Here is a 14975-nt window from a genome sequence, read left to right on the forward strand (position 1 = left end):
TCTTTTTTTGTTTAGATTTCACATATAAGTGCTATCATATGATAGTTGTCTTTCTCTGTCTGACTTGCTTCACTTAGTATGATAATCTCTAGGTCCATCCATGTTGCTGCAAATGGCATTATTTCATTCTTTTTTATGGCTGAGTAGTATTCCATTGTGTATAAATACCACATCTTCTTTATCCATTCCTCTATCAATGGGCAATAAGATTGTTTCCATGTCTTGGCTGTTGTAAATAGTACTGCAATAAACATTGGGGTGCCTAAGTATCTTTTCTCTGGATACATGCCCAGGAGTGGGATTGCTGGATCATATGATAGCTCTATGTTTAGTTTTTTAAGGAACCTCCATACTGTCCTCCATAATGGTTGTTTACATTCCCACCAACAGTGTGGGAAGGTGAAACAATTTCTTGAGTGAAACCTGGAGGGGACACCTGGTAGGTAAAGGAGATGAGAGTAGCCTTAAGTGGGTGCAGTAGGGAGGAAGGACTTGAGGTCCTGACCACAGGCTCTCGAGAGGTTCTTTCCACTGAGGGTAGTTTGGAAACCGTGTCACCACTAGCTCAAGGACTACCTCAAGGACTTGAGGTCCTGACCACAGGCTCTCGAGAGGTTCTTTCCACTGAGGGTAGTTTGGAAACTGTGTCACCACTAGCTCATTTTCTCCATGCCTCTTCCTGGCCACTCTCTATAATATGCCCCTTTCCCTTCACTTTCTATGCACAGGAAATAAGTATTCTAATACCATGTGTTGACTAGCTGGAGCTGGTATATTAAATTAAGAATTTGCAGATTATGACCTGTTTGAATAAAGGGGCATGAGCCCGCCACACGTGGTTAGCAGGTAGCTCCCTCAGCATCTGAGCTCCCGCTTTGGGGAAGTGGAACCCACAGGGTTGTTTTGATGGAAGGTGCAGTTTCAATACACCCACACCAAGGAAGTAGAGTCATAAGCTTTCTTACTTAAGGATCCTGGGAGCTGCGGAGGAGGGTGCAAAGAGCTGGTGGGAAGGACAGTCTTCCGTCCCAGGAGATGAGAGCAGGGTACCAAGCACCTGTTTCTTATAAGGTGGTTGGGGCAGAGGTCACAAAGTTCTCTTGGCCTTAATTCTAAGCGGTTGTTTTTTGTTTGTTTGTTTGTTTTTTTGTGGTACGCGGGCCCCTCACTGCCGCAGCCCCTCCCACCGCAGAGCACAGGCTCCGGACGCGCAGGCTCAGCAGCCATGGCCCATGGGCCCAGCCACTCTGCGGCACATGGGATCCTCCCGGACCGGGGCACGAACCTGCACCCTCCGCATCGGCAGGCGGACCCCCAACCACTGCGCCACCAGGGAAGCCCCTAAGTGGTTGTTTTAAAAGGTGCCTCTGGAAAAGCAAAGTGGGAACTTACGGCAGGAATCCTAAACTCAAGCCCTTATCTAGATGTCCAGACACTGGATGTGAGCAGGGTTATCGCACTGTGAAATGCCTAGGCAGCAACTCAGAAAAACAAAAGTTGTTTTTCTCATCACAGTTGATCCCGTGATGCCTCACCATTAATCTTTAGGGAAGATCATAGGCACTCTCTGGACGGTGGAGATAGTAAAAGCCCCTGGCAGGGTTTTGATCTCCCAGCACACGAAACATTTGAGCAAAGCAAAAATGCCATCAGCAATATCACTAGACAAATGACAATTTGAAATCCTGTCTGTAACCACTCTCCCCCCATTAGTTGGGGTCTAGCCAAGAAGATAAATCAAAGCCCTTGGATAAGGTTAAGATAGGTATTTGATTTAAAACTTAGGTGAGATTGTGGAATACTAGTACCACATCTCAGGCCATCTTTTGTAAATTTGTCTGAGTTTGTCCAGAATTATTAATATACACACAGCAGGTGGTGCCCCTTACAGCACATACACCTCCTTCCTGGGCCAGTGAGTAATCTAGAGCTAAACGGTTACCCAAGCTGTCTGTGCTAAAGAGTCACACTGCTGCTGCTGCGCTAAGGCTGGCCTTTGGTCTAACAGCCCAGAGTGCTCGGCCGGCTTGGCTCCCAGGGTGGGGTTTGCTGTAATGACGTGTTGTTTTATGCTCAGTGCAGGGTCACCTTGAGGCGCCTCAGTCCTGTTGAGGGTAGTAGCAGACCTACTCCCAGTGTACTGGGGGTGAATGTGGCAGGCTTTGACATGAGGGGGCAGAGAGCTGAATTGGGGGTGTCTGTTCAGTGATGTGAGTGTTCTCAGAGAGACTGAAGTGCCCTGGAGTGAGCAGACAGGACTCCGGGGTGCAGGGAGGTGGAGGGAAGGAGAAACGCGTGGAGAACCACGTGTGTGACGACACCGGGGCCCGGGACCCACAGTGGGCACAGGCTGCGGGATCAGGGAAGCCAGAGGAGTCAGGGTTCCCCCCCGGGTGGCAGAGCTGCAAGGCCCAAGATGGTGGGGGATTATACTCCTTGGGACCAGGTGTGGGTCCTGTTCCTCCATGTATGTGGTCAGGGCATCCATACCCATGTCAGGAAAAGGTAGGGTTAAGGGGCCACCACTAAAAGATTTTTAAGAAAGGTTGTTCCAGTAGTGACTTCTGCTATCCTACTTGCTATGCCTTGTAATTTACAGGGTGCCCTTCATTTCTGTTTGGAGGGGTTCGGGGAAGCAATGTAATTTGGGCTCCAGTGTCAATGAGAGCATCCCAGTGGATAATTAGAGAAGTGAACAGGTGATTGTCCCCAAGAGGAGGGACAAGCTCGGGGAACTGCAGGGTCCCTAGGACAGGGGCCTTGGTGGCTGTCACTCTCACAGATCAGGGTGTGGGATCCTGGGTTCTGCTGCTGGGGTGGGAACATTCTGAGAGGTGACAGCATCATCCCTTGGGATGGGACCACAGTCTCCTGAAGACCCGGCAGCACCTGAACAAAGGCTTCTAATTTGCGTTCAGCTGTCCCGAGATTAAGTCATCAGGGACCCTGATCTCTGCAGCTGCCAGTATGGAGAGCTTGTTGCTCATCTTGCGAGGGAGGCCGAGCTTCTTCCTTCTGTCTCTGTGGGCTCAGAGGCTTGGAGGGGTCTCTTTCTCTGTAAACAAAGCTCGGAACCAGTTCCAAAGACCCCTAAGAGCCAATCAGTGCCCTTCTCCCTCTTCTTTTGAACGAATTTTTCTAAAAACCCTTGCATTTCTATCATGGTATAGTTAGGTGTCTCTGTTCCTCATTCACACTGGCCATCGTTGGATGTTTGGTATGATGGATTGTAACAGGGAATGCCTGGGACAGAGGTCGCCTCTTCCCTAACTCCTCTGCTGCCACCTCCCATTCTAGGGGGTCCCAGTCAACTGCTGAGGGTCAGGGTCCACCTCCACCTCCACCTGTGCAACATTAGCAGATGTATTGGGGCAAGCTCCAGGCCCCAAGAACGTAGTAACCTTCACGACTTGGCATGTAGATATGCCACTGTGCTCCATAACGCCCAAGCCATGGGGGTCTCACAGGCTTCTAGTAGTTTTTTAACATCCTCTGGGGACGTGGGAGGAGCCGGTACCAAGCGCTTGGGGCCCCACTTTTAGCAGCATGTGATGCGCTTGCCTTGCAGCGTTTTGCCTCCCGGGTGCCACGATGGCCCTGATAGCGCTGCCTCCTCAGGGGTTAGGCCGGCTCCCCAGGCTCAGCACCCGCTCCTGACACGACACAGTGGGCCCAGCAGCCGGCCTGCCCCTCCGGCTCCAGGGCCCTGGGGAGCTCTCCTTGGCTCCCAGTACATCATAGCCTGTCCCCCAGCCCTGTCCCTGCATGGGGGAAAGAGGCAGAACCTGACAGTCCAGGTTAGCTCGCCTTGGCCCAGTGCCCAGACTTGGCATGTGTGATGGTCGCCAATCACCTCCACACCTGACCCCGAGTGGGGTCTCCTTTGGAGGATAATGGGAGACAGAGCTGCTTCAGACTGGGGCCTGCTGGCTCGTCTCTGCAGCGGAGTCTGACCTTTTACAGCACCAACAGTTTAGGGTGGGGATTCTCAGCAGAGCCTGGCGGCACAACACACAACAGTGCAGCGCAGCGGCCCTGACTGCCGGCCAGCAGTGGATCCTCCCAGGGAGACTGAGCGGTCTGGAGGGGGAAGAGAGCCACCCGCAGCTCCAAGGCATTGGATGGGTGTACAGACTGCGCCCACGACCCCGTCCTCTTCTTCAACCGTATTCAGCAGCTGGAGCTGCTGTACTGAATTAAGAACATGAGGATTATGACCTGCCGTGTGAGGGGGCACCAGCCACCCTTACTGGTTGGCAGGTAGCTCCCTGGGCATCCGAGCTCCCACTTTGGGGAAGTGGAGCCCAGGGGGTCATTCTGATGCAAGGTGCAGTTTCAGTACACCCACACAAAGGAAGTAGAGTCTCAGGATTTAGTCACGGATCCCAGAGGGGGCCAGGGCACAGTGAGGCGGGGGAGTGCCGTCCTCTATCCCAGGTCACCAGCCAGCAGGAGATGGAGAGCAGGACGGCAAGCACCTAGGACTTAAAAGGTTGCCGGGGTAGAGGTCACTAATTTTTTGCGGGCTTAACTCTGAGTGTTTATTTTAAAAGGTTCCCCAGGAGAAGCAGAGCAGGCACTTAAATGGTGGGAATCCTAAACTCAAGTTCTTTCCTTTTTAATAAATTTATTTATTTATTTATTTTTGGCTGCATTGGGTCTTTGTTGCTGCGTGCGGGCTTTCTCTAGTTGTGGTGAGCAGGGGCTGCTCCTCACTGAGGTGCCTGAGCCTCTCACTGCGGCAGCCTCTCCTGCTGCGGAGCACGGGCTCTAGGTGCGCAGGCTTCAGTAGCTGTGGCTTGCGGGCTCTAGAGCGCAGGCTCAGTAGTTATGGCTCACAGGCTCTAGAGCGCAGGCTCAGTACTTGTGGCGCACAGGCTTAGTTGCTCTGCAGCATGTGGGATCTTCCTGGACCAGGGCTCGAACCTGCATCCCCTGCATTGGCAGGCGGACTCCCAACCACTGCGCCACCAGGGAAGTCCCTAAACTCAAGTTCTTATCTAAATATCCAGACCCTGGGTGTGAGCAGGGGTATCACACTGTGAAACGCACAGGCAGCAACTCAGAAATAAGTGGTTGTTTTTTCAGAGAAACAAAAGTTGTTTTTCTCATCACACCCTGCTGCCCCCCCACCCCACCTCCACTAATTAGTGTTTATTTTCCTTTCTCTCTCTTTCTGATCACACACTTGCTGTTTTTAGCGGTGGCACTGCCTGTCCTGGAGCCTGTCCCCCATCCCTTCATACCCACCCCCAATAGCGATGTTGCTATTACTCCTGGCATGACAGCCTCATGCCACTGGGTCATCTATGGCCTTCAGCCAGTAAGATATTAAGATTTCAGATCAAAGAGCAATAAGCACATAGAAAAGCTGCTAAGGGTCTCTGAGGAATGTGAATGGGGGGGCCGATGGAGAGGGAGGTGAACTTCGGGTGCCTTGGGCATCAGGGATTGTAAGTGATGGACACCAGAGGCCCTGTCTACTGAGGAGAAAGATATAAGGCCTGTCTCTTAATTTGCTGGCACATGTGTGTTCAAGATGAAAATTAAACGCAAATGATACTGGAGAAAACTGCTGACAATAATGTTGGTTACAGCTGTTGAAGCTATAAAGCTGGAAAAAGGCAAAAAAATTGGTTTAAAAGTGCATAAGGAATACCAACTTCAGTTCCTTATATGAACGGCTTATTATTTAGCCTAATTACTATCATTTTAGGAATTATGCATACCGTTAAATGCATCAGATTTCTTTGTGTGAATTTTGTCTTATTACAGTGCCAGAGTCTGTTTTGTCAGCTGAGTCATGGTCGTCTGTACTCACATTGACCGATGGATCTTACATTTGATCTATCCTTTCTGTGTAAGTTCCTAGGTTACTCTTTAGGTAAATCTGACCTTTCTAAGATTAGCTACTTTGCATATCTTGTCACACTAAAGGATGGGTATTTGGTTATAAAAGACAGCAAACATTGTCAGGAGAACAGGCAGACATTAGAAGATCGCAGATTTTTTCCTCGCTTACTCTGTGGAAGCTAGGCATTTACATTTTGAAATACTTCTCTCGAGTATGCCTAAGTGCTTCGTGGAAGCCACTGACGGATGTTCCTTCCTACTTAGGATGAAGAGTGGGGATGGGAAGACGAGTGGCTGTGAAACCTTATAGAATATAGAATAGCAGGAAGAGAGGAAAGGAAAGAGGCTCCGTCGAAGAGGAACTGAGTGCTTTACAGTCATCCCTCAGTATCCAAGGGGGATTGGTTCAAGGACCCCCAGGGTACCAAACTCTGAGGATGCTCAAATCCCTTTCAGTCAGCCCTCCATGTGTGGGCTCTGCATCCACAGATTTCAACCAACCTTGTGGATATGGAGGGCTGACTGTATGTGTGGAATCATGGCCACTGAGCTCAGAAGACTTGAAATGGGAAACCTCAATAGTTGTTGGTTTGTATTTCGTGAGACAAGGAGGTGAAAGAACTTAGTTTTGTTAGTCCTTAGTTCTCTTAATTCTTAGTTGGTTTTTTTGTTTGTTTTTGTTTTTGCGGTACGCGGGCCTCTCACTGTTGTGGCCTCTCCCGTTGCGGAGCACAGGCTCCGGACATGCAGGCTCAGCGGCCATGGCTCACAGACCCAGCTGCTCCGCGGCATGTGGGATCTTCCCGGACCGGGGCACAAACCCGTGTCCCCTGCATCGGCAGGCGGACTCTCAACCACTGTGCCATCAGGGAAGCCCCCTTAGTTGGTTTTGATTGAGGTAATGGAAATGGTTTTCCATCCAAGAGTCATTCCTGTTTCCATGGTATATGTTAGAAAAACTGTTAGTAAAAACATTTCTAGGAATATCATATATTTGTTAATTTGGAGAGTGAGTGCTTAGTAGACCAGGAGCATCTTAGAAGTTTATAGTTTTTCCGTTTTGCATGTCAAGGGGATGCATGGTAGGTGCTCAAAATAAATTTGTTGAATTGTGTTTGTGAATTCTCTCTCTGAAGAAATGTCAGTAAAGTAGATGACAGTAATAGTAGCTAAATTTACTGAATGTGTACCTTTGTGCCCGGCATTGTTTCATCTAATGGATACAACCACAGCGGGAGGCAGGTATTACCATCTCTTTTTACAGATAAGGAAACTAAGGCACAGAGAAGTTAGATAATTTCCCCAGTACATAGAAGCTAAGATTGAGCTCCCCGTCAAACTTAACTGCTTAATTAACTCTTACGTACTGTGTGTTCATTGTCTCCTGTGTTGATTACGTTGAAATTAAAAAATAGTTTTTAAATACTTGAATAAATTGGAATGATAAGCTACATTGTAATGACATGCAAACATTTCCCAAAGAATATTATAATATTCACCATATTACTCAAAAGCAAAAAGTTTAAGTGCTTTGATTTTCTTTGGCTGATTTACCAAAGATAGTAGGATGACCATATAATTTATCATCCAAACTAAAACTGAAAGGTGATATTAACAATTATATGGTGATAACAGGAATAAATGGTACCGTCTCAGCAACTACATTATGCCATCACCCTACTGATTGTTGTTTGTCTGACTTCGTATTAAAACAATTCTTCACATTTTTGACCTTTTAGGGGGATTCCTCAATGTCAATGTAAGTGAAGTCAGTTTTGATGAAATTCATCACCTCTTCTCCAAGGATTTAGATATTGAGCCAGGAGGTCACTGGAGGCCTAAAGACTGTAAACCCAGGTGGAAGGTGAGGTCCATTTTTTCATAAGTAGTGTGACTGTTACTATGCATTTGAGGAAAAGTGTGTTTGATTCAGAATATACAGTCAAATCCCTTTGTCTTGATAAATTTAAGACATCAAAATGTTTGTGTTTAATGTGTAAGTATTCACAGTCCAAATGTGAGTTAATCGTGTTACCTGTGAAGCTGAATGGCACCTGTGCGTATACAGATACATGCTCCTGTGTTCAGTCTCTTGGAAATCCTGGTGATAAGTACCTTGCTTGAGATTGGCTTGGAAAACAGATGATTTTTCCTGTTCTGTTTGGAAGAGAGGCTGTGATTTCTTTGCTTCCTGCTGCTGTCCCTAGTGGTTACTGACACCTACAGGCATAGCCCCACCAAGGCCTGGAAACAGTGGTTTCCAGTTGGGCCCAGCATTGGGGTTCCTGAGTCCCAGCATTCTAAAGACGCTGCTCGGCGGTCACTGCAGGACACAAAAAGAACTTCGGGCTCTTCTTTGCCTCTGTTTCAGAAGACAGAGCACAGGCTTTTAATCTTTTTGATATATCAGAATCCTACTTTTAATGTTTTGTTTGAAAAACTATAAGGAAGTGGGCCTGCCCCTGCTGCTTAAAAAAAATTGAAAACCATGGTTTAAATCAGAGTTGTTCTCAGTACTGTGAAATTGGTTAATAAGCGCGTGTTCATGTAATGTTATGTTTGAATAGGAAACAGCATTTATGTAATTCAAGTGAAAACTACATATGATTAAATCAGATACTACATCCTGAAGGATTGTGCTTTAGCCTGAATTGGAAACAGTTTCCAGTTCCTGTTTTAAATATCAGTATTTTGCTAAAATGTTTTGTCTTTTGGTACCAAAAGAAGTCACTCCTGGGAAGGAGAATTGTATGCTGTTAAGCTTATGATAAAAGCCCTCTGACTTAAATGGCCTTGAACTCTTTGTGTTTGGGGGTGTTGGGGATGTGTATTATTTACGTCTGCATCCCTAACGTAGAGCTTACCCTCTCTTGTATAAAGGGGAAGTGCCAAACCCAGTTTTGTTGAGTTGAGTTTATGAGACAGATACATGTCTTGTTACAAATTATTAACTAAATGTTTGGGTTTTTTTCCCTCAAACAAGTTGTAAAGCTGCTGAAATGGATTCCAGTACAGATTTTGGCAACACATTCTATATTACAGTTGTTTTATACTATTTCCCAGATCAGATTCGGATAATAAATGAATTTTTTCCTATTTCATGATTGAGTTTCTTCACATTTGTATATAAAATATGGCCCAATTTACATAATGTTACTTTAAAAAATGTCCTGGGCAAAATAAATTCTTTTTCTTACTTAGGTGATGAGTATGTACGTTGAATGCTAACAGAAGAAAAAGCATACTCAATCACAAAGGCTGTGGGGTAGAATGGAGGTTGGTTCTCAGAGGTATATTAATACACGTGATGTATACCTCTCACGTGTGCACTGTGTGGTATAGCAGTAGGATAAGTTGGGATCAGGAAAATTAAGTCTTCTTGTCCTTTCTTCAGTGGTCTACATCAGATGTTGGATTTTAAATTTTAGCATTTGTTTTCACCTCATTTTCTAGAGGAGAGGTATATCACACATAAGTAGTTTCTACTTACAGATTTTAGTAGACTGTAAACTCCAGTGAATCAGTAGGTAACAGTTTTGAAAGTGAAGTTTCAGGAGCCAGCTAATTCAGGGATCTAAAAATTGGCTTATTTTATTTGGGAACTATATGCTACCGTTGCTCTTATTTCAGTTATGCACAAACCCTTCTCAGAATATAGTCTCTAGTTCTGAGCTACGCAGCTCAAGGTATGAGAGGGAATTGGAGATCGTTCAGAGGTGACCTATACCTGCTATACTTAATCAAACTGAGTTGAGAGAGAAGGAAACAAGAAGTAACTAGATTTATGTGAAACATCTGCTATCAACTTGATTGTTAATATTTGAGGATCTTTTTCTTTTTAAAAAAATACCAACTAAGTTCATCAAAGACCAATCAAGTGGAATTAATCTTCTAAAATTAGTGATTTCACCAATTCCTAGGTATTTTGAACATCGCAGGTCGCAGTGGAAGATTGAGCACAGGTCGGGTGCCTTGTAGAGGCAAGATTATTTCTAAAAGGGAGGTTGGCAGAGGAGCAAAGTGATGCTTTTCAGGTCATTAAAGTGAAGTGTTTACCTGTGATGTTGCCTGTGTTCCATTCAGGGTTCAGGTGGAGGCCTGAACCACTTTGGTCTAAAACCTAAGCCTTTAAAGAATCAGGCAACTGCTTGATGGGGTTATCTGCTCGGAGGCCTGGAGTTGTGTTTCTAGTCCAAGGTTCCTCAAAAATGGGTCTTAGCCACGTGTTTCAGAGCTACCTGGGGTGTTTGGTAAAAAAGAAGATTCTTGAACTCAGTCCTCAGACATCCTGATTCTGTTGGTGGAAAGGGACGTGAACCTGCAATTTTTATCGCGTGCCTCCTGTTTAAGAAGCTCCTGTAGGCACTGGAAGTGAGGGGGAGGGGAGGAGGGACCTGAAACACTGCAGGAGAATGAAGGCTTGGCAGCTTCTACTCTGTTCTGTCTTAGTCAGTGGCAGACAGCTAGTGCACCCTGAAAGGTAGGCAAGTCAGCAGCCATGTCATTTGGGGACATCGTAGCGGTAGTGTGCTTGAAGTTTGAAACTAAGGCAAAATCTTGGTGGGGAAAATTTATGTAGTCAGCATTTTTCTTGCTAATCTCTTCATGGTGAGTGTAGGAGAAGATGAGCAAGGATGAAAAATAGGTGCATACATTCCGTAAGATTAGTGGTTTTAAAGTGGGAGCAAAGTGCGTGTGGATAATTTTGCTTGACCAAGAGGTGGCGAGGAGAGATTCATGAAGATGACTCTTGTTTTTCCGAAGGTAATGACCAGATGTTTAGTTCTATCTCCAGTGGAGATGCTTCAACAGGAGAGTGGCTCCAACAGCAGATTAGGGCACATGTAAGAAAGAATGTCCTGAAACAAAGGCTATTAAACCTTGAGATAAATTACCACAGAATACCGAGATCTTCTCTTCCTAGACAATAAATTGTAAACTGTTGACAGTGAAATTCCACAGCCAAAGGAAGGGACGTGCCAAATGAATTTTTAGATGCTATTTAGCTTTGTTTTAGTAAAAAATTTACTTTAGGCATATTCAAAACCTTTGATAACTGTCTCATTAATATGTGGACATGCATTTGTTGTAAAAACGACAGTTTAGCTTCTTTGAACTTGCCATGACACTGGTCATTTTCTTTCTCTTATAATACTCTCAGTTTCCATATAATATTAAGGAAAAATCAACTCAATATTTTAAATGTTTTATTGAAGAAATTACTGTATTGGGGCCATGACAACCTTTGTTTATTCTTAGATGTTCAACTGATTACTCAGCCTCATTGTATTTAATATGGGCTGTCTTTAATATGGACTCTGCAGCTTTTTAATAGCGTCTTTCCTTAAATATCTATAATGCATCTTAACTGCTTTTATAGCCCATTTACATCATAGGCAGCCAACTTGTGGCCAAATTCAAAACCAAGAAGAGTAAGCTCCACCCTAATTTTGCTAGAAGTTATCACACTGATATATTTCAGATAAGGTCAGTGGTAGGGATTTGTACTTGCCATCTAACTCCTGTTTCTCCTTTCACTTTCACAGCAGTTTCCTATCCTAAGAGTAAACTTAGGGGTTCCTGAACTGCTTTGGGAGTTGTATAGATTTGGGAATTCTGTGGAGATGCCAACAATGGATACTGAGGCCTGTCAGCAAGTCTCCTCAGTCAGAAGGGAGTGCTCAGCACCAACTGTGGCCATTGTGTGGGGTACAGGAGGGACTCTTTTTTTTTTTTTTTTTTTTTTTTGCAGTACGTGGGCCTCTCACTGTTGTGGCCTCTCCCATTGCGGAGCACAGGCTCCGGACGCGCAGGCTCAGCGGCCATGGCTCACAGGCCCAGCCGCTCCGCGGCATGTGGGATCTTCCTGGACAGGGGCATGAACCCGTGTCCCCTGCATCGGCGGGCGGACCCCCAACCACCGCGCCACCAGGGAAGCCCAGGAGGGACTCTTAGATGTGGGTTCCGTATTGTTCTGTAGCCTCGTGGTCCTCAGGCTCATATGCCAAGAGCCACGTTATGGAGCAAACCAAAGAAGAATGGGACCCAGAGCGGGGCTGGCAGAGGCACCAGAGCCCCTTTGGTTCCTACCACTTACCAAACGTGAATCAATGTAGACATGAAAGTATCAGCCTCAGAACAGCCATTGTCTCTTTCTCTTTTCCACTATCTCATCATCATTAAGGGAAAATTAGTGGTGGAGTTTTTAGTTTAGATGTCTTCAATTTTATGAAACCATGTGTTGTTCTCTTTTAAAATAAAACTATTTTAATAATTTAAAATTTTCTCTCATGTATGATCCTGGTAATGTAAAATACACAGGTAAATGTTACTATTTTCTATTGACTACATCTAATGTCATGTCCTGATTTTACAAGTAGGATCAGATCCTAAAGCTATGCATTGTCAATTATTTACATTTATTCATTCATCAGTAAAATTTATTTGGTATAGTTGAAATTTTAATAAGTCCCATGTTTAATGTTGTTACATAATTTTCTGTTTAACCAGTTTATTAGGCTGTATTTAAAAATCCAAAATATAGAATGACACATAGACATTATTATTAGACATATTTTGATTCTTATGTTCTTTGAAAATCTAATGATTTTGGAATTTATAATTTTTTGGGCATTTTTTAATTGGACTATAGTTGATTTACAGCATTATGTTAGTTTCAGGTATACAGCAAAGTGATTCATTCAGGTGTACAGCAAAGTGCATATATATATATATATTTCTTTTCAGATTCTTTTCCATTATAGGTTATTAAAAGATACTGAATATAGTGCCCTGCACTATACAGTAAATCCTTGTTGCTTGTCTATTTTATATATAGTAGTGTGAATCTGTTAATCCCATACTCCTAATTTCTCCCTCTCCTCCCGTTTCCCCTTTGGTAACCATAAGTTTCTTTTCTACATCTGTGAGCCTGTTTCTATTTTGTATATAGATTCATTTATATCATTTTTTAGATTCCACATATAAGTAATATCATATAATATCTGTTTTTGTCTGTATGATTTACTTCACTTAGTATGATAATCTCTAGGTCCATCCATGTTGCTGCAAATGGCAAATATTTCATTCTTTTCTATGGCTAATATTCAATTGTGTATATATGCCACATCTTCTTTATCCATTCATCTGTTGACGGACACTTAGGTTGCTTCCATGTCTTGGTTATTGTAAATAGTGCTGCTATGAACATTGGGGTGCATGTATCTTTTTGAATTAGAGTTTTCATCTTTTCCAGATATATACCCAGGAATGGAATTGCAGGATCATGTGGTAGCTCATTTTTAGTGTTTTAAGGAACCTCCATACTGTTCTCCATAGTGGCTGCACCAATTTCCATTCCCACCAACCGTGTAGGAGGGGTCCCTTTTCTCCATACCCTCTCAAGCATTTGTTATTTGTAAACTTTTTGATCATGGCTCTTCTGACTGGTGTGAGGTGATACCTCACTGTAGTTTTGATTTTGCATTTCTCTAATAATTAGTGATGTTGAGCATCTTTTTATGTGCCTGTTGGCCATCTGTATGTCTTCTTTAGAGAAATGCCTATTTAGGTCTTCTGATTTTAGAATTTATAATCTGTAGAAAACTTATTTGGTTTAATTTCAGTTTTTAGAAAATTCACAATTATAATAAGGCTAGCTTAGCTCAGAAATTGCTAAGAAAAGCAATGGTTAGAAAACATTTTAGCTTTTTCAAGGGCAAAATCTGAATTGTAGGGTCACTTGACTTGTATATGATGAAGTTTGGATCCAGGAAAGAGGACTTGAGTAAGTGATGATTGATCATTATTCATTTATTCCCATATTATAGTAGCACACTTTGTAAACAGTGATTTTTAGTCTTGATTTTGAGAGTCTTGATCATTTTTTTTCTTATTAGAAGAAGGATTGGTCTACTGAGAAACCATTTTAATTCCTGTAAACGTGTTTTTTTTTGATTACATAAGATACACGTTTCTTTGGTTTATTTAAGGGGTGAATTTCTCTGATGCTCGTGCTTGTTTACCTTATCTTTTTTGTTGAGCTTACCATTGTAACATAATTTTATTATCATTTTTAAACTGAATATTATCCTACCACTGAAATAAACATGCAGTGTATCAAAAATTTAATTGTGCATTTTGATTAGATGAAAAATATTATATTAATATAATTATCAAACTTCATTTATATTCCATGATATATCTGTTATATTTTTCAAAAATATCTCTAGACCAGGTGAGCCATGTTCGATACTAGATATTCAGGTGGAATCTCTTTTAAATTCAATTTAAAACCCATAAACTTATTATTTATGATCTACTTTAAAACCTAGAAATCAGTCTGGACACATCCCTCTCCCTCACTCCTTATATCCATTCCAGGAACAAATCCTGTTCATTTACCTCTTCAGTGTTTTCAAAAATTCATGCACTTCTCTTCTTGTCCTCTACCCGGCCTCTGTTCAAGCTACCATTACCTCTTGTCTTGACTTTGCATTAATCTCTAACCAGCTCCCTGAGCCCACTTTTGGTTTTCTCCAATCTGCTTTACACTGCTCTTCATAGTAGTGTTTGCCATCACCAAAGCTGATTTTATCACTCGTTTAAAATCTTTCCACGACGTTCATGGTTTTCATAGGATAAGGACCACAATCCCTAGAACGGCCTTCAGAGCCCATTTATACCTCTCCAGGTTCACAAGAGCTTAAATGGCACAAAGGCAAGGGCCTTGTCTGTTTTTGCCCATTGTTGGATCTCTGGTGAGAAAATTCATGAGTAAGAGAATCTCAAGGGTCAGTTTTTCTTTTACCTCTAGGGCTTGCTGCTGTATTTATTTACATATGTGATTCTTTTGTTTTAAAGGTGGCAGTTCTCATTCCTTTCCGTAATCGCCATGAACATCTTCCAATATTTTTCTTGCATCTGATTCCAATGCTCCAAAAACAGCGGCTGGAATTTGCCTTTTATGTCATTGAACAGGTGAGAATATTTTTCAAAATGGTAACTGGGTATACTAGAACATAGTAAACTCTTAGATACTGTGTGATTAAAAGTGTGTAGTTTAAGGTTAATCCTTGGTTTTATATTTGGGTAAAATTCCATTTTGGATTGAGCCTGTTAAT

The 14975-nt window shown here is 43.3% G+C and overlaps 1 protein-coding gene across 5 annotated transcripts in view; it reads left to right on the plus strand.

The window, feature by feature from the left end:
* The window catches only part of B4GALT6 (beta-1,4-galactosyltransferase 6), a 66699-nt gene that overhangs the window by 37136 nt on the left and 14588 nt on the right, over window positions 1–14975 (plus strand). For 3 of the 5 annotated variants that reach the window (XM_049698150.1, XM_049698149.1, XM_049698151.1), the window contains 2 exons: window positions 7593–7717; window positions 14716–14832. In XM_049698150.1, coding sequence (XP_049554107.1) covers window positions 7593–7717; window positions 14716–14832 — 242 coding nt within the window. The remainder of the gene's footprint in view (window positions 1–7592; window positions 7718–14715; window positions 14833–14975) is intronic. The other 2 variants (XM_049698152.1, XM_049698153.1) reach the window with 1 other exon arrangement.

This window comes from Orcinus orca, chromosome 15 (assembly GCF_937001465.1).
Source record: "Orcinus orca chromosome 15, mOrcOrc1.1, whole genome shotgun sequence".
NCBI lineage: Eukaryota > Metazoa > Chordata > Mammalia > Artiodactyla > Delphinidae > Orcinus > Orcinus orca.